At 35.1% G+C, this 26965-nt stretch overlaps 1 protein-coding gene across 2 annotated transcripts in view; it reads right to left on the bottom strand.

Annotated features, from left to right (window-relative positions):
* LOC134751772 (nephrin-like) overlaps positions 1–26965 on the bottom strand; it is a 267799-nt gene that overhangs the window by 36885 nt on the left and 203949 nt on the right. For both annotated transcript variants that reach the window (XM_063687242.1, XM_063687241.1), the window contains exons 6-8: positions 22893–23029; positions 16719–16886; positions 15478–15609 (exon numbers count right to left, since the gene is read on the bottom strand). In XM_063687242.1, the coding sequence (XP_063543312.1) occupies positions 15478–15609; positions 16719–16886; positions 22893–23029 (437 nt within the window). The remainder of the gene's footprint in view (positions 1–15477; positions 15610–16718; positions 16887–22892; positions 23030–26965) is intronic.

Genomic DNA, 26965 nt, shown 5'->3' on the forward strand with positions numbered 1-26965 from the left:
CAGTGAACACAAAACAGCAATTCCTCGCTAAATAATATACGGATCTATCTGTTTACGACTCACTGATTACGGCAAAAACGGATGACATGTTTTGTTACTTGTAATGACACCTGTCAATTGGTACCGTTGTTTGATCACGACTTGTCAAGTAATTTTCACATACAAGTATATGATTTGAGAAAAATCATATAACTGCATTATAATTATGTAGTTGCATGTAAGTACATTAAAAAAAACAATAGCTGATAAATGATTATAAAGCGCGCGGTTGTTTTATGCGATGAACGCAGCGTTGAGCGGAATCAACGGAATGTAGGAAAAATGACAATGCTTACCGCAAAGTCATTATTAGATTAGGTATCCGATGTAAAATTGTGTGCGGGAAACGCATCGCGTTTATCGCATAAAACAACCACGCGCTTAAGAGAGTTCGAAGACAATCGGGCATCAAATTAAACCGAGGAGTTTCAAGTTTAAACCGTAAAGACGCAAAATATTAGCTTCAACTTGCTAAAACTTCTAAAATCAGAGCAAATCTCAGATTAAATAATTTTACGGTTTAGATTCACTTGTTTTTAGTCACTCGCACGACATGTTTCGGAGTCTAGGTTAGGTTAATGTTAGTATGTCTCACATCAGTTTAAATCGAGCAAATCTCAGCTTTAATATTTGTGGTACACATTTTTGAGGCAGTATTATGAAGACACATTTATGGTTTATCACATAATAATACTTTATGAAGCTGAAGGTGGAAGAGATTTTATGAAGTTGCCGCCGTCAAAATAACCTTATAAAATTTGTGTAGGTACCTACCGCCTCCTCCATAGTCGGTTAGACAATGAATCCGCAATAACAGCGCCTCAGAAATTATAAAGAAACAGTATTACGGCGGTAATGCCTTAAAAATTACGTTGTTTTCCGGACTGGCGTAACCCCGCGGCCCCGTGTTTCAGGGGTCCGTGTAGCGAGAGGAAACCCTTGGTTGAACTATGAACTATGTGGCCTAATTCCAAGGAGGCCTGGTTTAACGCCAAAGTTGAAAGGTCAGATGGCAATCGCTCCCGTTACTACGGTAGTAAAGATTAAAAATGTTCTATGTACGATAATTGTATCTACAATGAAAAACGGGTTATTCACCATTTGTTTTTAAAAGTTTCCGATATTTCAACACAGTTGCACATATTAAATATATTAATAACGGGTCACTCACGTGTTTTAAGTCGAAAACGCTCGACATGTTTCACTCTGTACCGAGGAGCGTCATCAGCTGGAAAACTGTTTTGGGTACTTCGTCGGTGGACAGTGTGGACGAACCATTAGCGAATGACGTAGTGAGTGTTGTGTGCAACCCATCATTTGACAATAATGCCGTAAACGAGGGTAGTTTCTCGCCCCCCCTGCCGCCACCGGCGCCCGCGCCGAGTCATCGGGCGCGGAGGGCTGCGGCCCGCAGTCTGCGTCGGTCCGTCACCGTCGACGCAAGCTCCTGATGACGCTCCTCGGTACGGAGTGAAACATGTCGAGCGTTTTCGACTTAAAACACGTGAGTGACCCGTTATTAATATATTTAATATGTCTATGTCTCACGGAAGTTTTGTTATTGAAACAGTTGCACATGTCATCTTTTGGGAGTAACTGACATCCTGCGAGTTTTGTGGTATAGCCTGTAGCCACACACCGCAGCCACCATTTTCATGAAGCTCTATGACGCGTAATAATAATTATTATAAAATTAAGATCAAGTCTATGTCGTGTCTCGTGTCCAGATCTTAGAATTGATCATTTCATGATGCGGCAATCATTTTATAAAATGATCGCTTGGCCGGCCACATCATGAAAAAGTCAAACCTAACCGAACCGCATGAAGTGATCAATTCTTAAATGGCTTTTCATAAAATGACAAAATGATCTAGGCACGACATCTACATACTATTATGATTTAAATAGAGCAGGACTTATTTGAAATCTGATATCTTGTACGCAATTTACGTCTTTCTACAAAGCAAAAGGGTCACTCAAGTTCCAACTTATACTTTTTGGTCTAAAAACCGCTCCAGCAAAATGTTATGAATCTTTTAATAAAGTTTGAACCCTCTCGGTCTAACGTGATAAAACCCAGTGGGGCATAAGCTGGCTTTAAGTACGTCCTCGTGTTTTTTACCCCCTCTTTAACCCCCCTTCACCCCTCACGAAGTCACGTTCGCTTTAGTGTTGATTATTTTTTCCTAGATTTTATCAAGTCATTTGGTGAGTAAAAATGTTACGGCAAATTTTGTTTTTATGAGATTATGGTGTTCCGTTTTGCGATACTGAGAGTTATGGCTTGTTTTTTCTATAAAAGCTGTGACGTAAATTTTAAATGAAACTTTGGATTTTGCTGGATTTATGTTTTTATCGGATACTGCTGACGTGTTGTTTAAAAATATGTTTTTTTTAAGTTATAGGAGTCAAACGAGCGAATCGCCTTGATGGTAAGCCGACGCCTGCAATACCAGAGGGGTCGTAAGTGCGCTGCCGGCCTTTAAGCTGGGAGTATGCTCTTTTCTTGAAGCTTTGAAAACGTATCGGTTCAGAAATACCGCAGGCGACAGTTCATTCCACAGTTTTAGCTGTCCAAGGTGGTAGGCAGGAAGCAGCAGGCAGTTTAAAATAATTTTGTTCATTTTTATTTTAAATACGTGATATATGTACTCTAAAATTAGTCTTATATATTAGTTTTTTTATATATTGTTGTTGTTTTTTTAAACGCATTTCATACTAAGTCATTTAAGCAAATTTATGAGGTTACATATTTAAAAGAGTTTATTCGCCCAAATTTCGAGCACAGGCCTAATAAGGGTTTTGGGCTATTCCCTCGGTATATCATGTAAATAGGAATTTATAATACTACCTTTCACTCACAACAACAAAATTACTTACTTAACACAGTTATATAGAAAACGGATTATATCGCTATATAAATTCAATATACGCGATATAATCCGTTTTCATAGTTTTATTTCATGAGTAACTATCGCGGTAACCGAAGACAATATTACATATTTATAATGTACAAATTCTTAAGTACCTTGGGCTTAACAAATACATCTATTCTATTATTAGCACAAAACTATTCCTCAGTGTACATTAAATCGTCTCACCACAACAATCACACTCACATCACACTATGATCTATGTTTAATGAGACATCCCTTTGAACGTTATATGTAACGTCCTATACGAAGTACGTATGTATTATTATGTATAACGGCCTATATGTAGTACATATGTTTGTACGTTAACCGGCATATTGGGGAGCACAAACTTGTTATCTGCCATGCATTAATCATTTCTTCCGCCGTGCGATGGTGTTGGTGTTAAGTTTAAAGCGGATTTAATAAAGAAAATCTACAAAAGCAAATTTAATTTTTAAGTAGTATCTGTGTGTTAAATAGTCTCCATATAGATACCTGTTGACTTTAAAACTTTACTTACTAACTAACTTACTTTACTAACTTTACTTTACTTTGAAATCTACAAAAGCAAATTTAATTTTTAAGTAGTATCTGTGTGTTAAATAGTCTCCATATAGATACCTGTTGACTTTTGTATGAGTTCTACATTTCCTGCTACCCAAAGATTGTTTGGAAGAGATCGCTGTTTAGCGATAAGACCGCCTGTTTTGTTAACTGGTTCTATTTTTCTTTAAAATGTCTTTGTACTTTTACATGTATGCAAAATTTATAATTATTGGTGCATTAAAGAATATTTACTTACTTAATGCTTAAAGGTATTAGAAAAATGTTAGTAGCTGAAATTAAATATTATAAATTGTAATTTCACCATCATAAAGAATAAACCGCAATTGACTACATTTTTTGAGAAAATATAAGTAATATTTAAACAATAAAATGTAATTTTAGAGATAAAACATAAGGTAAGGTAACCTGTAAAATAGTAAGAGCGTCAATAATATTAATAATTATATATATTGACTGGTAGATAAATATATTTATGTAGAATGCGTGAAAATGTACGTATGTGTAACACGTAAATATAATATATGTAATCCATTACTACTCAACCATTATTTATTACAAATCTATCACACACTAAGTCATAATCAAACTATCATATTCGTTTTGAAGAAAATGCAAAAATACTTTTAATCAAACCTAAACAAGCATCGAAACACTAAAATTACTTTATTTCGTTGAATCGCTAATAGCCCCCGCTACCTTCTATCCCAGATCCCACACCTCCTAGAGAGGTGACAAGGCGAAAAACCCTATTCAGATATGTGTATGAATGAGGCTCACGCTCGCATTACGGCTCAAAAACACGTCTTGTCTCTGATGAAAACTGAAGGGAACATCTCTTTTTCAGAGCCCTTTTTAGGATTTGCGTAGGTATAGGTTTGAATAACAGACAGGGAATTAGCTGAGAAATAGGAGTCTGTTCGAGTTGAGTTTTTTTAATGATTAACAACTCGGCCATCCTGATATAAAGGGTGTCCTCGTGACTCAAGCTCTGATGAAAACTGACTGAAGGGAATGAACATCTCTTTTTCAGAGCCCTTTTTTAGGATATTCGTAGGTATAGGTTTGAACAACAGACAGCGAATTTGCTGAGACATAGGAGGCGAACAGCAAGCAGCAGTTACGTTCTTTTTTGTAAAATATGATGTTTCACAACTTGGCCATCCTGATAGAAAGTGTGTTCCGTGATTCTCAAAAATTTTCAAAATTCGCTGACAAAATATTAACATTGTTATGACATAATTATGTTTTAGCGGGTCTTTAGCGAATTTATTTTGTTTATCTTTATTTTATGATTCATTCTTGCTGTTTTGATTGTTTAATATGTGTCAAAAGTATTTCAAAGACATTATTGTTGTACCGCTGAAAACATTTAAAAATAATAATAATATCTAGCTTAAAAATAACTGTTTTACTTTACTTAAAAGTAGCACAGAAAATTCATAGTCTACCCGAACTCCTTTTTGATAATATGCCATAAAATATGTACAAAATTACCTACAGGGTCGTTATTTCGCAACTTTAGCTCTACTGCGGTTCTTCGTCGATATACCCCACTTCATTACACATTATAATATATTATTGTTTGAGTATAGACCTATAACCCTGCACGTAGGTGTGTAGGGTTGCCAACTAATACACAACTAAGCAAAAAGGAAAAGTACACGTAACTAAAAATGAAAATTTACAGCACGATAAATATAGTTGGTCAAGCAAATCTTGTCAGTAAATAAGAACAAAAAAAAACTATACTCATCCTTTCCTTTTGGGTGCTAGTACTAGTGTGAGACAAATATAGTATGATTCTTTCTGTCTATGTTTGAAATGAGACAGTCCTTTGACAAACTATAGGTATGATATGAACATTGAGCTTAAACCTTTTTCCGGCGGTCAAATATATTTTTTATGATATTAGAGGCAAACGAGCAGATAATTCGTAAGCGATTACCGTCGCCCATGGACACTCTTGCAACACCAGAATGGTTTTTAAATGCGTTGCCGGCCTTTAAGATGAGAGTACGCCCTCTTCTTGTGACTGAGTCCCTGTAAAGTTGATAGTCCGATGTGTAATAAATTTAGTTATTAAAAACCGAATGCAATTGTTACTAACTTACCAATATGGAAGCATAAATTTACAAAAACCAAAAAGTAGTTGCTTACATGTTCTCACTTAATAAAAAAGTTTTTTAATAAACTTATTAAAATCTTACTAGCCTTAGTAGCGATCCACATAATGATAAAAAAAATACCATTTCTTAATCTACTTGAAAAAACTTATTGAGTATAATGAGTATATTTCATTTGCGTTTAACACAAACTCACTTACTTTGCTCATGTTAATTAAGCAAAAAATAAGATAATCAAATAACGCCTTGTCACAGCCCTGACACGCACGTAGCTCGCAGGGCTGTCACCGCGTCACGTCGCGCTCATTACGGTAATGAGGGCCCGTGAATTAATTACAGCACTATTTTATGCGCTCGAGTATTTGTGGCAGCCCTAAGCTTTGTACTTTATATATAAAACCGGATAAGGATACGTGTATGGGGTTAATGGGATTTTTATTAAGTTTATGTGGAGGACAAATTAAGGGGAGGGATATAGCAAGATAATTATTGTTTTATGAACATATTAAATTATTTTAAAACGGATCACTCACGACTGCTTCGATCCAATTTACGAGGATCTTCTTTACGGAGCAACGACACGTCTTCACTGGTCGAGGGCGCGCCTCGTGGGCGTGATGCGTGAGAGACCCATTTTAAAATAATTTAATGTTTGATTCTCACGGGAGTTTTATAGTTAAAATTGTTTTATGAATATAGTGGCTGAAATAGTGTAATATTTTTTTTTATATTTATTTGAATCAATCTGTAGGTAAATATTATAGGACATTGTTACACAAATTGACTTACTCCCATGGTAAGCTCAATAAGGTTTGTGTTATGGGTACTTAGACAACGATATACATTAGGTATGATACAAATACTTAAATACCTACATAGGAAACACCCATGACTCAAACACCCACAAAAAAACTCAAAATCTGAGTTAAAACTTGGCTGGGTATACTCTTATTAATCAAAAAGAAAATTGGTATTACGAGTATTAGGGCCACATTACTAATAAATCAAAAGAAAATGTCAATGTCTTGGATAATTAATATTTCCTGCAGCAATGCAGCACAGGAACTCTGCAGGAGCATGCTGGTGCAGTCTCACTCCAAATGTTACCTTGTCATAGAATAGATGCTATGCATACTTTAAATTAAATTAAATTAAATAAGCCTTTTATTTTTCTTATTCTTAGGGTTCCGTACCCAAAGAGTAAAAACGGGACCCTATTACTAAGACTCCGCTATCCGTCTGTCCGTCCGTCTGTCCGTCTGTCCGTCTGTCTGTCTGTCACCAGGCTGTATCTCATTAACCGTGATAGCTAGACAGTTGAAATTTTCACAGATGATGTATTTCTGTTGCCGCTATAACAACAAATACTAAAAACAGAATAATATAAATATTTAAATGGGGCTCCCATACAACAAACGTGATTTTTTTGCTGTTTTATTCCGTAATGGTACGGAACCCTTCGTGCGCGAGTCCGACTCGCACTTGGCCGGTTTTAACACATGCATACTTTAGACACCCGCAATCTTTGGGAAAGGTTGTCCGAAAATAGCAACGGTCATGAAAATTAGATTTGTTTTATACGCAGTCACATCGTATTGTAGAAAATTACAAAATAACCCGTTAAAAATAAAGGCAAAGATAACAAACTTACAAACAACACTTCACGAACTGACTCTTAGTTTCATCCCCCTTAAAATAAAGACAATGTCGAGTGACAAGATAACTTTGTAGTTCTTTGTACCGCTATTATTTGCAAGGAAAAGACCAGTGCATTGAGTTAAAGGGTTGAGACAAATCTTTTATGAATCTTAATGTGTTGGTTTAAGGTTCATTTTTGGTGAATCAGGGTTTTAGTGAAATGATTTGATAGCAAGTTTGTGGCTCAAAAGATGAAGATAGTTAAATAGCTGGACGGAGCGAATCTGAAGCGTGAAAGGAAATAAAGAGTTGGGTGATATTTATTTTATTTGAGACAAAAGTTGCTGTCGGATTGTGGAAATGATAGTATGAAAGCGTGAACGCAGAAAAGCGTTTATGACACATGGAAAGACAGATTTTGAAGTGATTCTACAATTCAATTTTAAAGTAGGATGGTATTTTTAAAATTTGAAGTCACAACGAATCATTGAGAAATATATTTGGTAAGGCTCTTAGGTATAAATTTGAGTAACATCAAATCAAGAATATTTTTAGGAATAGAGGCCAATTCGGAAGTACACTGACATCAGAATGATATCATTTACGTCGCGCCAATACAATTGTCATCTACGAGCAAAATGCACGATAGCTAAATGCGACGTTCCATGTCTAAAGGGTCCTTATGCACATGGAGCACAAATGACATTATTCAGATATAATCCTGATGTTAGTGTACGTTTGAATTGGCCTGATAGGATTAACATTCACAAGATAATGGATTATTTCGGCTCTCAGACCTCAGTGAAACTTTATTGTTAGTACATGATATTAGCAGCTTAGTTATATATATTTAGATTCACTATGGGCTGCAATGTCAATTATTTAAAAAATGTCTGTGATGAAAATTTCTAAAGTAAAATTTCTTTAAGAATGTCCTCCTGACGAAAATTTCTAATAGTACATTGTGATACAAGTGTGCTAAGTTGGCCATTACATACGAGCCGATGTGTGTAATGACCAATGCACACGCGTTTCATACGATGTTTTTCAACACACTTGCGAGAAGAAAAAGTAACATTATTTCTTCGCTTAAACGTAAAATTCGTACAAAGCTTACTTATCCCATTTTCAAGTATTTACCAGTTATCCTATACTACAAACTTATAATATAATCCCTCCAGAGATCAAGTTTCAACCAAACTGTCGACATTGAAAACTAAATTCAACAAAACGTCAAATATTTAAATTTGAACTAACGTAAATTACAGTTTGAATTTGAATTGTGAACTATCCGTAAACAGCCACGCCGGACTTCCGGTTGAATTATCATATTTCCGGAAACGGAAGCGACGGCCCAACCTGGCCGCCCCTTTTTTAAGGCTAGCTGCGTTTTTTGGGAAATGACGTCACATATTTGGTGTGAAAATTTTGTGAAATTTGCTTCCGATGAAAATGAAATCGGGTGAAAGATTTTGTTAAGAAGTATAATGAAATATAATATGGCACAACTTTTTAAATATGTAAAATAAAATGTAACTAAGGCTAAGCTAAGCTAATTTACGGTTTAACTACGTGAGTTAAATCGTAAAATTAGCTTAATGTCTCACGATAGTTTAAATTCTAAAATGGATATCTTTTAAACTCGTATTTTGTACAGTAAATAAATTGATGTTTTCTAAACTCTCTCTTGTTTGTATCAGTAAATTAGGATGAATTTCGTTTGTTGAAAAAACAATGAAAAAAAAAGCTACTTTATTTGGTTCATGATAGCAAAGATAGATATAACTCCGTAATAGATGGATACAGTCTAAGGAAAAAACGTGCCTCGAAAATCAAGAAAATTTTATTCTCGTTCAGAGGGCGCTACTAGTTTTGGCCTACAGTCGTATAGATGGCGTTGACGGTTTCGTTTGTTATTTAACAATTTTAACGCATATCAGTGAAAGAACATGGGTCAAAATCATCAAAATAATTAATGCATATAAAAAAAAACATTTATCTATATTTAAATAAATTTTATCGTATTTTTACAAATCTTCAATTTTAGTTTTAAAGTGTGTCGACAGATGGCAGTGAATTTACTGGGGTTACAAAATTTACTATGACAGTACCGCTCTAGTATAAGTTACTCTATGATGATAGGTTCTAATGAGGGCTACCGCCTTTAATTTCGCCGCTAGGGGCGCTAGTGTAGATGGTCTTTCAAAATGTCAAATGCACAGAAGTTTTGGGGGTTTCAAGCTTTTTTGTCGGGAAGTTTCACTCCTTATTCATAATTGTGGTAAATCTTTATCCATCTTTGATGAATCATGGTAAACAATAGATATAGCTCAATAAATGTTAGTGGTTTAAAAAAGTGCCAACTAAAATATAAACAGGTTGAAAAAATGGCACATTTAGACGTTAAAATACCTTTGTGTATATAAGAACGTATTGATTTTATAAAAATAAGCATAGAAGAATTTTGAGATCTGTTTTTCTGGACCTACATCTACAGTGGCGCCAAATGGTGAGCACAATAACGGTAGCCATCATTAGGATGAATTTCGTTTGTTTAAAAAAACAATCAAAAAAAAAAATATATATTTTTATTCGGTAGCTTAAAAAACACAAATTACAATATCTGCGCTGGTGCCTCTTTTTAAGTGAGAAAACACTTGTGCTAAGAGAGCACCGCTCTTCCACGCGGTTAGTTAACAGTTATCTTAGAAGTATATTAAAGTATATTTAACTACATTTTTTTTTTTTTACATTAACAAAACAACTAAACATGATTTCAATGTAATTATACTACTATAGTAGTACTGTAATTATACAATGAAACAAAATAAAATATTATTTGGTTGTAATTAGATTGCAAAAAATGTTCATGTACATTGTATTGTACATTGAGCCTCACGAGGATAAAGAGTTGGCTACATGGACGAGACGACCCTTAGTGTAACAGCCGTAAACGCAGCGGCCCCGCAGCTCGCGTTAGCGCATCATCCGCCTCGCTGAGCTCACGCTCGCAAAACGCTGTAACTGCCTTGCGGAAAATTACGGATATAAGCTAGAAAATCTGTCGATGGTTTGCGGAATTAGGCAAAAATGTGTCCGTGGACGGATCTGTAGACTTAACAAATTAGTATTCCATACTATCTCCTATGGGCAGTAATTTATAGTTAAAAACCCGGCCAAGTGCGAGTCGGACTCGCGCACGAAGGATTCCGTACCATCGTATGAGTTAAATTTTAATTTTATTCTGTTTTTAATATTTGTTGTTATATCCGCAACAGAAATACGTCATCTGTAAAAAATTCAACTGTCTAGTTATCACGGTTCATGAGATACAGCCTGATGACAGACGGACGGACAGACGGACAGTGGAGTCTTAGTAATAGGGTCCCGTTCTTACCATTTGGGTACGGAACCCTAAAAAACAGACTATGAAATAAGTTAATTACAACTTTGAAACTTTAACGAAGTCATTTAAAAAATCGCGTTACATCTTTACCAGTCTTGTTACTCTTCAACGATATAAAGCCCTCAAAACTTCAAAATGAACTCCAAACCTTGACCCAGCATTTTTATCGGGACCTTTGGACCCTTGGAATGTCTTACTAACTCAGAGCGACGCGTGACTCGAAAACATAGCAGGCAAACGTTACGAGAGGGTTACACTGTGCGTTTACTGATGTCTTATGTATGTGTATAGCCAGCTTTAACACAACTGGCATGGCATAAATACTTACTGTACTTTATGAGCAACGAGCTAGAATAACTAAAGAAGTCTGACTAGAGGTCAAAAATGACCCCAGGGTCACTTTTCATGTGTATTGTGCCGCGAGCGACTCAACAGTTAAGCACATTTACTGTGCTGCGCGTATGTTGACAACATCAAATATTGTAATACTGCGCAATATGTCTGAAATATAGAGGTAGAATTTTGTTTGAGCCAATCAAACCTGTATTGGCCAATCACAACTTTTTTTACTAGCGGGAAAGGTGTTAAGGTGTTTATGGAGAAGGGATAACTTTCAGTGATAGGTATGTGTCAGACATTTGAAATGGTTGAGCTGTTTATGGTCGGTTTATATTTACAAACACTGAGCGTGCCACACATGTGCCGTGGCAGACAATAATATAATATTCTTCTATACAGTGTCTATTAACGTATTAAACGGCCACGCAGACGCCGACAGCCAACTCTATAGTAAAAAAACCGGCCAAGTGCGAGTCGGACTCGCGCACCGAGGGTTCCTTACTTTTTAGTATTTGTTGTTATCATCATATACTTAAGAGTAAGTCTCTTGTCGGTGGAGCAATTTCCATGTTTCGCGGTCCTCTGCCTTCTCTTTGACAGCCTGTTATAGCGGCAACAAAAATACATCATCTGAAAATTTCAACTGTCTGTCTAACACGGTTCATGAGACAGCCTGGTCACAGACAGATAGATGGACAGACGGATAATAAGGTCCCGTTTTTACCCTTTGGGTACGGAACCCTAAAAAAGTGTGTGCGTGTAATCTTTACGTGCGATTGAAGTAAAACTTCTTTGACGATGACGTTTATCGCTATGTTCGCACTTTGACTTTTGTCCTATTGTGCGTGTGTCACTACTGAGCGTTACTTCCGTCAGAAAAAAACTGAGTTACCCTCTAGTCGCGCCTAAAGAAGTTTTACTTCAAAAATGCACGGCACGTGTCTAGCACGCTAAATGTCTTTAGATATAAACCGAGCTTTAAGCGTGAAGTGGTAACAGATAGACAAACATACCAAGTTACTTTCATATTTATAATATTAGTAGGAATTAACTAAAGTTATGTTCATAGTTCTCTATAGAGATATGTTAATCTGTCCGATTGTTCGACCAAACCAAACAGTGGCATAGGTATATTATGATAGGGATAGATGTGTGTCTTATACCGCAGTCATGTATATGTGTTATGTATAGCTAGCTTTAGCTGCAGGCGTTAGTCTACATAACGTCTAAAATTCACTGGCTATATAAACGGTTTCTTGGTCGAGTTAGACGTGAGGTGCTCAAACTGGAGATGGTGTGCTCAAAATTTGAATACCTTGAATTTACGTTCGAATTTTGAAATTATTGCATTTGGATTCATTATAGAGATTGTATATTTGTGTGCGGCGATATATAAACAAACATATAGTGACAAACTTGCAAGTTATCCCACAAGATCATCAATTTGACCGTCTACCTCAAATTCTCGCTGTATTTGGTTGAATACTAGTAGATCTCAAGCTCGTATTAATACTCGAGACAATTACCTAACTACACTCGAGTAGCCATTCGATAGAACCACGAATTAATAAACTAGTGGATGTGAAATGACTCCTATTTAGTATGAAAACCAGTGTCGCTAAACTCACACATTCATAGCCACGTTAAAATACGTCACACACTTACAAAATTGCTCTGATTCGTAGCAACTTTCCATACCAAAAAGTTATTACCGGTGGACATTTCTCGAACGAATATCAACTGTAGGCTACATGAGTGACGGTTTAAATTATAATGTCAAAGCTATATGACATACGACTCTTTCATTATCTCATTCATCTCACAAAAGCTCGCTCAACGTTCACCTAATACAACTACTCAACACCAGATGGCGTTATTTTATAGTTTTAAAATCACTTACTTATTACAGGCGAGAAAAGGGCTAAAAACCCAGTATAAGTAAGGTCTAATTACGCATGGTTTGTTACGGATCTCACGGTCACGTTACACTGGTGTTTTCGAGATCTCTACACGCCTGCGAGTAGCTAACCGTTGGAACATCGTTCCATTCGATATAGGGAGGGGACAGTGTAATCGGAGTGTTTTATCGATATTTGTGTGTTCAGTTAGGTATTGATATTTCATTACCGTATGTACACATACACATATACACATTTAGATGATACTTTATTTATGATTATAATATAGGTAGTGATAATCGTGATTGTATGAAAAATAATATGTAGTACAGTACAACAATTATCTAACTAGAAATTTGTTTCTTATTAATTGACCAACTAGGTTGTTAATGTGAACATTAAATATATCTTAAAGTCAAACAGATAAAATCATAGTTCTTTAAAGGTCTATTAACTCGGTATTGCTGTTATTTTGTGATCACAAATCTGCAATTACTTACATAGGTAAGTATTCGTCTTTAACAATATATTTACTTGTAGCAGCATTTAAGGCCAATCTAGACGGGACAACCTGATTAAATTGTCAAATTAATTGTATGGTGTGAAAGCATACATGAAACTGGCTCATCGATCCCACTTGATTTGATTGTAAGATTGTGACCTATCAAATCAGGAAGGGGGGCGGCAAAATTCCAATATTTCACGCTAGTTTGCGTGGTACGGAACACTTTTTATTAATTAAGTGAGCCCGAATGTCACTAATAATTACTAAATTAGTAACTAAGTTTTAGGCGTGTGGACGCTAGATGAGATGTATGGCAATTTTATCCCCAGAAATCTTTCTCTAAGAAATGCTCCTAGCAAATGGTGCTATATTTTTGCGGAAACTAATTTTCTTGCCCAGTAGCATTGACCCATTTATTTTTAATATCGGCATCTTGTGGTAACCTACAATAATTAATAATAAAGAAATAGAAAATATAAAACGTTTATTCATGGCACATTGTATGCATTGTACGCATAAGTGCATTAAGTACCTAGTCTAATTATATTAACGATGAAAATATGATAGGTGTAAAAAACAAAAACTTATATAAAGGAATACGAAGGTTTGAAAGGTTGCCATGAAATGACCCCGACTTAACTTAGTGCTTGATGACCAGAGCTGCCATATTTACTAAGACATTGATTATCCCAAATAATAATTAGAAACGTGTCTAAAATAATAATTTATTACCGAACTACCAAACATCAAACTTGAAATATCGTAACTTTAACTTTATCGATATAAATATCGACATTGCGCAGCATCTGAGTAGCGAAGTTATTTGACATTTAGGATAGCGAATATTCCAGATAAACGTAAAGAATAGTGACAAAGGATTGTGAACTCTAAGTTCTAACTGATAAAATATAGATTTACTTAACGAACATTCGTAAATAATGCAATAGAAACAGATTTTTCGTATTTATCGGATTATATTTAAATAAATAACCACCGGTGATAGGAAATACCTCCACGTGAAAGATTTTTTAAACCGCTGTGATTTCTGCAGCTTAATACTGCACAATACGGCATTTTAAATTTAATTATCAATTTTTGTTAGACGAGCGTACGTACGACGTGAATGTCATTCGAGCATGAAGTTTACACAACAACTGAGCATAGTCTGTGTATAAAGTGAGTCGGTCGCTACTAACTGTCGGATAGACGGGAACGCCCACTTGCCATCTCCATCCTACTCCGTGGATAGAACTAATATCGATATCGATAGAGTCATCAACATACTCCGGGGTTTTGGGTGCGGGAATAATTTCGTGTTTTTACTCGAACTTAGTTTACTGTAAAATACAATAAGTGTAAGTTGTAACACTAAGCTTTTAAGCTTTATTAGAATATGTACTTCACATAGATAATTCAATAAGTATAGATTATAACAGCGGTTCTTAAACTTATTTGGTAACGGAACCCTTTTAGAAAGCGAAATATTTGACGGAGCCATAAATAAATAAAAAACATTCGTCACTGTAGACCTATACCTATAGAAAAGCTGTTATATTTCTTATTATTACAAGTATTCTCGCGGAGCCCCAACAGAAGCTTTGCGCAGGGATCCCGTTGTTTCATAATTATTGAAAGTAGCATAAGCTTTAAATTAATAAATCTTATCTTATCTTATCTTATCTTATCTTATCTTATCTTATCTTATCTTATCTTATCCCCAACAGAGGTTTTGCGGAGGGATCCCGTTGTTTGACATAATTATTGAAAGACGTAATGATTGTCGTTTGTTTTATTTATGGCAATCCTAAAAAGTTACGCGTTTCTGAGAAAAACCAAATTATAGTCATAATTCGGACAAACAATACATTATGAGTTATGACTTAAAACTTTACGAGAAACAATAGAGACCCTTTGCGGAGCCCTAGGCGTCCGCGGAGAACACTGATGACTTAAAACTTTACGAGAAACAATAGAGACCCTTTGCGGAGCCCTAGGCGTCCGCGGAGAACACTGAGAATGTCTGGGTTATAATATTGGATGTACTTACATAACACGTTGATAGTATGCGTAGCAACGACATTTTCAGTCAGCTGCGCGTTGATGCCATGGCAGACAACGACGATGGACCGTCTGTCTTTCTCCACTGTCACTGTGATGTTCGACGTTGTGATCCAACCGCCTAAAATATAAAAAAAGAATTTGTTTGTATTCTATGACTGTTAAGACCACATTAGATAGATAGATAGATAAACTGTTTATTTGTTTGCCACAATACACACAAAATATTCAAATACAGAAATGTCATAGGTACACAGAACAATCCAGAAAAAAAATAAAAATTACAACAACAAATAAGTCACACAGATTTTTACATAATAGAGAAAAAGGAAAAAATACATAAAAATACTGTTTTATACAAATAAAAACACATTACATAATACATTAAGACCAATGAAATTCCAAAGTAAAAATTTACGCATTTACGCAAAAATTGGGGAATTTCGAAAGCTTACGAAAAGCGTGTAAAGGAAATGACTATTCAATAAGGACCACTTTCAAAATGTAAAACGACCTTTAACTTTTTGAACGCCACGCCTATAATATGTGTCGTTTTCAAGTAAAACGTACCACATTGTCGCTTACTAAGGACGCTTTGACAGGTGATTAGTATAAAGATACAAGCAAATATCATCCCCAAGGTAAGCGACAAAGTATTAGTAGTAATTTCAGTTGTCTTAAGAGGAGACTAATGCAATAATTGTAGCTTTAATTTATTTATTTTTACGTTTTATCACGGGCTAATTCTATGAGAAAATTCACACGGAAACTAGGCTACTTATATAGGGTGCGTTGGTTGGTTTTTCGTGAGGGGTAAAACAAAAAATCGACCGCATGCCGAAGCATTACGGGCGACTTTTCATCTTACCCCGCATGAAAACCCCGTTCAATCTTAACCCAACGCACCCTACCTACTACTTATTCACGTCGCACTCTGGACCAGTAAAGGCGGAACTCTATGAAAACGATCCTCGAAAATTGGATCGAAACATGTCGAGCATTTATTCTACTTAATAATACGCAAGCCATCATCATTGGCCACATACAGCCAACTTCACCCACTAACTGGTATAATCCGCAACAGGCTTTGCCAATCTTAACTACAAAATTAACTTGCATGATGCATCAACTTGTTAGCGAAGCAACGTTTCAGTTTGGGCAAAAATTCGTATGTCCGGGTGTTGTCCTCTGATGCAAAAATTGCAGCAACTTAAACACCTAAAACCTCACCTTCAGGGGATATAACAGTGCGATTGCTAGCTTCCTTATGATGCTTGCCGAGCACCAGCCACTTGATGTCAGCAGCGGGATTCGAAGGGGCTGTGCTGCAGGTTAAGGGTACTGGATCCCCTACCCTGGCTTCAGTTGGGCCGGTGATGGTGACGTGGGCTGGAGCGACTGCGGAAGAAAGAAAAGTAAAGGTGAGATTATATTATTACATCAATCTCCCTATACCCCAAGGTTTAAGCTTGATAAGGCTTGTGCTGTGGATAATAGACGACGATATATATGATAGATAGATATAGAAACGTCCCAATTCGAACAATGTTTATAAGAAGTCACACCGGTACGATACCGATCTGTCGTAGTCAAAAGCGACGTCTTTGGTTGAAGAAATGTCACTTCGGTACTATCGATGTGACATCTTTAAGCATTGTTCGAAATGGGCCGTATTACATAGAAAACATCCATAACTCGGGTACCTAACTACAAGTATCTGTGATGAATACACAAATAAATGCTCTTACCAGGATTTGAACCCGGGACCTCCAGCTTCGTGGGTCACTACCGACTAGGCTAGGAGGCTGTTAAATGTCACCGCATTGTAAAGTCCTTACTTTAAGTACGAAATATAATACTTATGCTAAGTACGAAAAATTTCGTATATCGTTATGCCTTCCTTTTTTACTATATATTTTTAGTCCCCAAGTCGCTTAAAAGGTCAGAACTTGAAGACTCTACTTTTACTTGTTCAAGCTCCAATCTTGTAAGCCTCAGAATATTAACTATCTAGAAAAGATCGTTCTCATTCGTTTTATATTCGATATCTACATTTCAATCTTATAAACTTACCGAGGCTGTCTCAAGGACTTACTCATTAGGGCAAATTGTCTTGAGCTGGGGAGTACCATAGGTTCTCGATAAGTGCTTTCTCATCTGAGTTACAGTCGAAGAGTATTAATTTTCTCAAAAGCCAGGAGAAAATAAGTCCTGTATCAATGCTATAAATTATTTACCATAAAAGCCTGGTTATGACGGTATTTCCTCAATAAATAAAAAAGTTTTGAATGCTCGAACAATATCAATACCTATGTAAATTAAAAAGAGAATTAATAATTAAATATTGTCTTTGGTTACGGCGATAGTTATTCATGAAATGAGTCACCCGTTGATCACGAACGCTGTAACGTGTTCGAAACGTCAGGATGTCCTATAAATTTATCATACGCGACGCGAAATATCCGGTCAAATTCATACCTAGTTTTATTTCGGAAAAGTACAACATTTAACTAACACAAAATAAGTAGGCATATTCTTTGACTTAACGGTTTTAAATAAATACTTTACTAGTTTCAAATTTTTGTGAGATAAAATAGTAACGAACCTTGATTACAGTAGGTACAATCAGAATGTGATTAAGGTATAATTCAGTAGAATGGGACTAATGTAAATGTCAATATTAAGCATCAGGTATTCCACTAACAAACGGAATTGAGTATTCTGTTTAGGATAGTTATACTTAAGAAGACGTATACATAATCATGTTGTTTTTTTCTACGAGTAAATAATGTCAAAAGCTTTCACGAAAACATCTTAAATTCATGAAAATTATTAGATTCATCGAAAATTATTTTTTAATTGTTACTTACGAAGTAATTTCTCTTTTATTTTAAAAACAAACCGAATCCAGACACTAATCGCTTGAATTATTAAAAAAAATACCAGGTATTCCACTAACAAACGGAATTGAGTATTCTGTTTAGGATAGTTATACTTAAGAAGACGTATACATAATCATGTTGTTTTTTTCTACGAGTAAATAATGTCAAAAGCTTTCACGAAAACATCTTAAATTCATGAAAATTATTAGATTCATCGAAAATTATTTTTTAATTGTTACTTACGAAGTAATTTCTCTTTTATTTTAAAAACAAACCGAATCCAGACACTAATCGCTTGAATTATTAAAAAAAATACCAGGTATTCCCCAAGGCAGCACTCTGGACCCAAATTTATTGCTATAACAGCTTAAGTGTTAATAAAAAAAGTTTGATAAACTCCTTAAAAAAATAACGCCAATCGCCTCGGAGTCGTCGATTTGACATTTATTTTCGTTCAACGCAAACCTGAAGTTTTAATTTCTTTTCACAAGTCCATCGACGCGCCGAACTTCGAGAATTTACTTAAAAAACGGACCAAGTGCGAGCTGGGATGAAAAAATGGGGTTTGTGATAGAGTTTTATTTTATTGATCATTTTTTTATTACACTAAAACATCGAGTTGTACAGTCGCCATCAGATGTATCGGAGCGTACATAGTGCTTAAAAATAACTGAACAGGCTATATCTAAGGCCGTTTGGGCTCTTTTTGTAACAGAAATATTTCTGTTAAATTACAGTAACCTCAAGATGAGGACCAAGGGGACTCAAAGCATGTAAATAAATCTGTACGGCTACCACCCGTTTGACACTGGTATATTCGCTAGTGTGTGACTAACTTTCTAGGCATCTTGCTCGTACTGGCATATTAGTGCGTGCGAGATGTATAGAAAGTAAGTAACGCAGGTGTTAGCGAATATGTCAGTTTGACACTGCAGTCATAGCAAAGATAGATATAACTCCGTAATAGATGGATACAGTCTAAGGAAAAAACGTGCCTCGAAAATCAAGAAAATTTGATTCTCGATCAGAGGGCGCTACTAGCTTTGGCCTACTGTCGTATAGATGGCGTTGACGGTTTCGTTTGTTATTTAACAATTTTAACGCATATCAGTGAAAGAACATGGGTCAAAATCATAAAGATAATTAATGCAAATTAAAAAAAAACATTTATCCATATTTAAATACATTTTATCGTATTTTTATAAATCTTCATTTTTAGTTTTAAAGTGTGTCGATAGATGGCAGTGAATTTACTGTGGTTACAAAATCTACTATGACAGTACCGCTCTATCTTATTATATCCTCTTTGGTCATAGTAAGGCTAGTTGGTTGTAAATTAAATTACGTAATTAGAGAAATAAACTGCAAATTTTTTAACTTAACTAAATAATATAATAGAAATATCACCGAGGAGCCCTAAAAACTTGTCACCAAAGATCGCCATCGCTAACTGAATGGTTTCGTAGATTGACTTTAGAAAAATATTGACGATTCCAAACTTCGTCGCTCACACTGTTTTTTGGCGGTCTGGAAAGTTACCACTAACCCTAGTGTAAATTTCATTTGATAGCGTGACGTGACGTACGCGGTTGAAAGTGTCATTTTGTATAGGATTTTGAGTTTCCAAAACGTACCGCTTGGCGCGCTGTTCAATCAAAAAAAATAGAGATAACGTAAACGCGAACGCTCGTTCGAAATTTACTCTAGGGGAACAGGTATCTAGTAAATTAATGTTAATCCTTAATACTTTACATATGATTACATATATTACATATCCATGTAAAAGGGTAAATATATTTTTGATTTCAGGGTTTATTTCCTCTAAAAAGTTCAATGCTGGTATTGCCCAGTGCGATTATAAAGTAAATCGTTATGTTTCTTTTAATTCATGATTTTACTCTTCAAGTTTAGTATCAGTGAAGCATTTCTATCGTTCGTACTAGCTTTGTGGTCACTTACTTTCCTTCTGTGCCTTTCTTACGAGTCATTTTCTTATTGATACCATCATTTTGTTATACAAATTTTCTTTTCTAATTCCAATTATATACGTAGGTACTCCCATTTTCTTAAGTACTGGATTGAAATCATTTATTAGGGTTCCGTACCCAAAGGGTAAAAACGGGACCCTATTACTAAGACTCCGCTGTCCGTCTGTCCGACCGCCTGTCCGTCTGTCTGTCTGTCACCAGGCTGTATCTCATGAACCGTGATAGCTAGACAGTTGAAATTTTCACAGATGATGTATTTCTGTTGCCGCTATAACAACAAATACTAAAAACAGAATAAAATAGAGATTTAAGTGGGGCTCCCATACAACAAACGTGATTTTTGACCGAAGTTAAGCAACGTCGGGCGGGGTCAGTACTTGGATGGGTGACCGTGTTTATAGTTAATGGTACGGAACCCTTCGTGTGTGAGTCCGACTCGCACTTGACCGGTTTTTTACATAATAGTTAAATACAGAAGTATTAAAATAACTGTACAAGTACTGAACTAAATTAATAACTACTTGCCCTTGAGGCACAATACCAAGGATGCTGGCGGCATTTCCTCGTTGTATCGCAATGCTGATATGATACGTTGTGCGGGGAAGCCGCCAGCTCTTCAGTCACCATTTATGTCAACCAGACGCTTCGCGGTTTCTGAAAAAAACTTGTGCGCGCTGGATGGATGAATTAAAAGTGACATATCCTTTTAACAAAGAGTATGGTGAAAATAGCTTCAAACGAATCCAAATTCCAAAATTTGATTAGTACCTACCCAATAAAAAAAAATGGTAATCTTCATTTTAACAAAAAAGATTTACATTAATATTAAAAGACCTCAACAAAATAAAATGGCACTGCAAAATTTTACATACATGATATATACACCCTTCCCAAAGAGCTCAAGTTCTGATTGGACAAAGAAACCAATCATCGAAGGAAATGTGTAAGATATAAAGGATTGCAGAACAAATCATTGCTTGTTTACACACAAAATACAAACAAAACAGTTAGAAAACTTTGTATAGAAAATTTCTCTTGAACGGACTCTCTTATCCATAGGTTTACTGAAATCTCGAGTAGGTATAATTCTCGGTCTATACTTTTCGAAATGTTTTGTATGACTGAATTTATCTTTTTTGGTATGAGTCGCACTGTTTTTTTACAATTATCACTTCAACTATAAATAGTTGAATAATACCTATCTCAATAAAAATCTTTTATCATCATCATATTAATCAAAACATGATTTTATATTTCCGAAATATAGAAATTCTTTCAGTACGATCTTCTTTTGTAAATCTAAAAATATATGTTTTAGAAAAATCTTCAACACAAATGTTCGTTAAAGGGAATTTTAATTAGGCATAATAAACATCAGTACCTAACCTATTTTACTTTTCGCTTTCCTCTCAAGTTAAACCAGTACACTTACTGACCCACTTAGCCAACCATTTAGAATGTAAAGTAAATCAAGGACTTCATTTTATTTATCCTTGTCTAATTCCAATTCAATCTTAATCAGAGTCTCACTTGCACACCTTCACCAGAACGATTTTAATCTAATAGCAAGACAGTAAAAATTTTATTCGAGAATTGATTCCTAGGTTCAATATTAAGGCAACGTCTCGCTTCGCCGCTCACTTTGAGACCACGACAGTCCAAAATTGGGTACCTCTAGGGAAGTTCAAATCTTGAATCGCGTATAAATAAAGAATCAGGTGAATGGCAGTAATTTAGATGGCTCAAAATCCTTCGAAGTCCCAATAGAAATCTGTTTTTACGTTTTCTTATAAGATTTACTTAGCTATAACAAGTGGTGAAGTATACATATAAGTAGGAGTGGCGTTAAACTTTAAACTTCAACATTTATTCAGTACATAAGCCACAAGTGCACTTATACACGTTAACATCGAATTTACATACAAGCAAAAAATAATAATACATCAACAGGAGCACTGTGTTGTCAAGATGTTGCTAAAATTTGTAGCAAGCGCCTTTGCTCTTGAATTGTATCCAATATGGGAAAATTGATCAGAAAAGGCTAAACCAATGACAAAATCATTTACGTTGGTACAAAGCGCGGGTAAAACCAAACATCATATTTTGTGACCTTTGTTTGTACTTTTCTGAAACTATTGTTACTTTTAGGTGAAGTAAAACATCGCGTGGAAACCTGCATACATCTGCGCTGTGTGTTGATTATAAAAGAAATCCATCATAATAAATCCAAATAATTTAAGACAGCTAAAAAAGTATACCGCGAAAAACGAAATATTGCACGAATAAGGAAGGGCGATAGAGAGGCAGATAACGAAATTTCGAGTTTTGTTTTTCGTGAACGTAAGTACTAATAGTAACCCTGGCCTCTTAAATTTACCATAGATAGATTTATGTTTTCGCATGGTTTACGAATTTTCAAACTATTAACCGACAGTAGTACTTACAAGGTTTACGGAAATAGATTGGTACTGAAAGATAATGTATAAATTTGAAGGATTAAAAGAATTGGAAATATAACTAAGTAGAATACTTACAAAGGACAGTGAGATCGATTTCAGCCTTCAAAGTGTTGCTGATCATGACGTTTTTGGCCTCACAGGTATACCGAGCCTTATTGTCAGATGCGTCCGCCTTGAATGAGTAGATGTTTTCGGACATACGGCCACTGGTTCTGTAACAAAGAGATAATAACATTAATACAAAGGGAAAATATATGTGTTGTGGAGACTAAAAGCTTCCGTTAAAACGATCTTAATACTGCTATAGACTAACTAGATAGATGAAAGGAAATCTGTTTTGCGTCGTACTGTTTAAATTATTCAAGTTCTTTTAAAACATAAAACTTCAAAAAATACAGCCTCATCTTTACATGAAAACCTGAAGAGAACACCCACTGCCCTCTTTTTTACTAAACAAATATTTGCAGGTAAATGCCGAGCCGTCTGACCTTTAAGATAAAAGAACTCGCAACATTTCACTCGAACGTTTAAATAGGCAAATATTTTTAATTTTGAACATTAAAATACGTAAACCAATAAGTAGGTACCTATATTTTTATTGCAGAAAATATATGGCTACTTGTTAATAAAGTTTATCACATGATTTTAATTTCAATATTACGAATTGGTACAAACTTACCTACTAATAGGTACTACTGTAATGCATATTAGTTTTTCATTGTAATGAATATAAGAAAAACAAATATTTAGAAATAAAAATACCGAATAACAAAGTAATCCTATTGTTTACAGAATGTTTTCTATTTCCACGAATATTCTATTCTTCTTTGTCATTATTGAATTTAAGTATCAGAATAAAACCATAAGTAGTCAAGTTTATTCAGAACATTACGATACTTTTGTAAGAGGACAAAAGATTGAGCCAATATTAGACAACGGTTTTGTATTCTTTCACTTCAAAGAAAGTTTGCTCCTCCAAATAAATTTTTTTCTTTTTTTTTTGATAAAATAATAAACGACAGATTCAAACGCAGTTACTTATAGAATTATCATAGAGTAACTTATACTAGAGCGGTACTGTCATAGTAAATTTTGTAACCCCAGTAAATTCACTGCCATCTGTCGACACACTTTAAAACTAAAAATGAAGATTTATAAAAATACGATAAAATGTATTTAAATATGGATAAATGTTTTTTTTATTTGCATTTATTATTTTTATGATTTTGACCCATGTTCTTTCACTGATATGCGTTAAAATTGTTAAAACCGTCAACGCCATCTATACGACAGTAGGCCAAAGCTAGTAGCGCCCTCCGAACGAGAATCAAATTTTCTTGATTTTCGAGGCACGTTTTTTCCTTAGACTGTATCCATCTATTACGGAGTTATATCTATCTTTGGAATTATGTAAAAAAAGAACAATAAGTCTTCGATGTGTGAGTTTTACACTACTAAAATATAATTCAGTAATTTAACGAAATGACCTGCTTAAAAATCAATTAAATTTTTCTATTTTAATAATTGTAGATTAATTTAAATAGGCTATATTAAAAAACAACATATCTAGGAATTTTGTTACTCAAAAGAGTAACACCCAACGAGCAGCAAATGAATTACCGACAATGAAACGAAAATGTCAAACGTAACGCAAATCCTATAGACGAACAACCTCAAGATAGCTGTTTATTACAAACAACAAACGTACACATCTGCTCTAAAATCCTCATTAACGAAACCACCAACCCGGTTGCGTAAGACGGATAATAGAAATGATATTGAAATCAATTCACACGGAGCCGTGGGAGCGGCACGGGGCGGAACGGGGCACCCTACCATGAAGAGGGCTAATGGTTTTTGTCTTAGGAGAATTATAAAGGCCTACTCTCCCATCTTGACCTGTGGGTGCATTTGAAGAGATAATATTGAAGATGTAAAAATTATGCCTAAGACTGTTCCTTAAGGCCACCGTCAGTCAGACTGTTCATCAAAAGTCAAGTTATTTAAAGACAGTTATGTAAAACAGTATTAAAGGGAAGAATCGTTAATGAATAGAAATAGTAAGGCACAATATAGACCTAATTAGATTTAAGTCTACTTTTTTGATCTAGTGAGCAAAATGGGTTAAAATATTAAGTCATTTGACTTAGTATTAATCTTGATACTGATACAATTTTTTTTTGTATTGTCCAGTTTCAGAAACAATAACAAATTCCTGCTAATACAGACCTGCTAATTCTTAAATCCATGGATAAAATTAAAATACATTTTCCCTTAGCTTATTTTAACCATGCTTATCGCAGCATTCCCAAACAGAATCATTATGTATTCAAAACCGTCAAGACGAGGAGGCCGATTGTGTTTTAAGAATTGAACATGGTTTTCAACTTATTTTGATACGAACTGTTAGCACCAATCAGCGTTAGCGGCTCACACAGATTGGTTCTGGCGAAATGCAATCAGGAGTCTTCTCATGAGGCATCTCGCTCGCACTTATTGGCACGTGAGATGCCCGATGACACGACTCAAGGTCGTATCAAATTGAGATTAAAACCTATCAAATTTGTATAACACAATCGGCCCCAAGAAAGAGCTCCTGCCCTTCGGAATATATTACAGAGAAACAATTAAAGTTGGACTTTCCGCGTTTCCATTTAAAATTCTAGCAACTAGTAATAATAAGGCATTTGTAACTGTCTGCTGCAAAGGGAAATGTGTCTTATACACATTTGGATAAAATTTATTGTCTTCAAATAGACGTGTAGCATTTGTCTTGTTAGCACCAAGACTGCGAAGTAATTTTTGTCCTCCAATCTAAATTTCTCATTTGTTGTCTAAGTTTACTTCCGAACTTGGGTGTAGTACTTATTTTTATTATATATTATTTTCTAGAAATAAATGTTAACTGTTTTACAACCCTGTTTACAATGGGTTTTCTTCTGTCAATACCTATTGTACCTTTCTCAAAATTAATACGTATTCTAACACTAGTCATCTCATTTCCAAAGGAATAAAAGAAAAAGTCACTAGTGTAGTTTTTCTTATAACTTTTGGTCTTCTTCTTCCTCTCCTTGCATTTATTTTTGATTCAATGATGTTCCTGATGAAGCGGTCGTATCGTAGCAGGTGGCCGATAATTTTTCCTCTTATATTTTTAATAATGCTCAAAACTTATCTTTTCCTTCACTCTTTTAGTTATATGAGCCAAGTAAAGGAACATCTAGGGGCCGTGTCGTACCAGGACACGAGGGCTGGCTTCGGATCGACCAAGGTGGAGACAACTTCATCACGCTCTTAAATTGATTGAATGAATAAGTGTAGTTTTTGTGTAGTTTTCTGTACGATTGTAAGCCATCCAAATCAGCTCCGAAATCCCGTTCCTCAAATTGTTGTTACCTCAAATTCTAAGAAAAAATCAGCTTATACTAAGAGCTATTTAAGTAGCTTCTTTCCAAAGGCTAAACCTCAAGAGCTTCAACAAAAAACTACTTCGCCACAATTTCCTCTATTTTCTTGAAATAATTCAAAATCCTTCTTAAACTGATGGGAGTTACGGGTAGTTGAGAACTTTGTGGAAATAATTGCCGTCTAAATTTAACTGGGACTTATCTGCCGGTTAAACTGCTAGTTGGAAATGTTTTCGACGGTTAGGCGGCTCTGGTTCACTGGCTTGATTTAAGTAATGTAAGTCTGGGTAATGCTGATTTTAAGTCCTATTTCTCTGTATGATAAATTTAATATATAAGAAGAACATCTAGAGTGATTTTTTTTTATGTATAACATTTTTACTGTATTTTTGTTATTTTCTATTTCCACCTCCTTCTTTCTCTTACAGAAATAGTTTCGCTTTTAAACAACCATTTCGGTACGATTGTATAGTAACGTATATTGTGTGAATAAAGCCTTTAATAGGTGCTACAAAACATTTTCTAAAACTAAAACCCCTTTGTTACAAAATCTTCAATGATCATTCTTTCATCACATTCATCTGTAGTTTCCAAAATCTTCATCTTTGTATTCTATTTATAGTTTATTCTGTTTACAAGCATAAAGCAGAAATTGTTGTACAGTTTGTAAGGTCGATTCGATGCCATCATTAAAATAGTCCGAAACTATGTAATTATAACGCTCCTAACCAACTTAACAAC

This window comes from Cydia strobilella, chromosome 23 (assembly GCF_947568885.1).
Source record: "Cydia strobilella chromosome 23, ilCydStro3.1, whole genome shotgun sequence".
In the NCBI taxonomy this organism is placed as follows: Eukaryota; Metazoa; Arthropoda; class Insecta; order Lepidoptera; family Tortricidae; genus Cydia; species Cydia strobilella.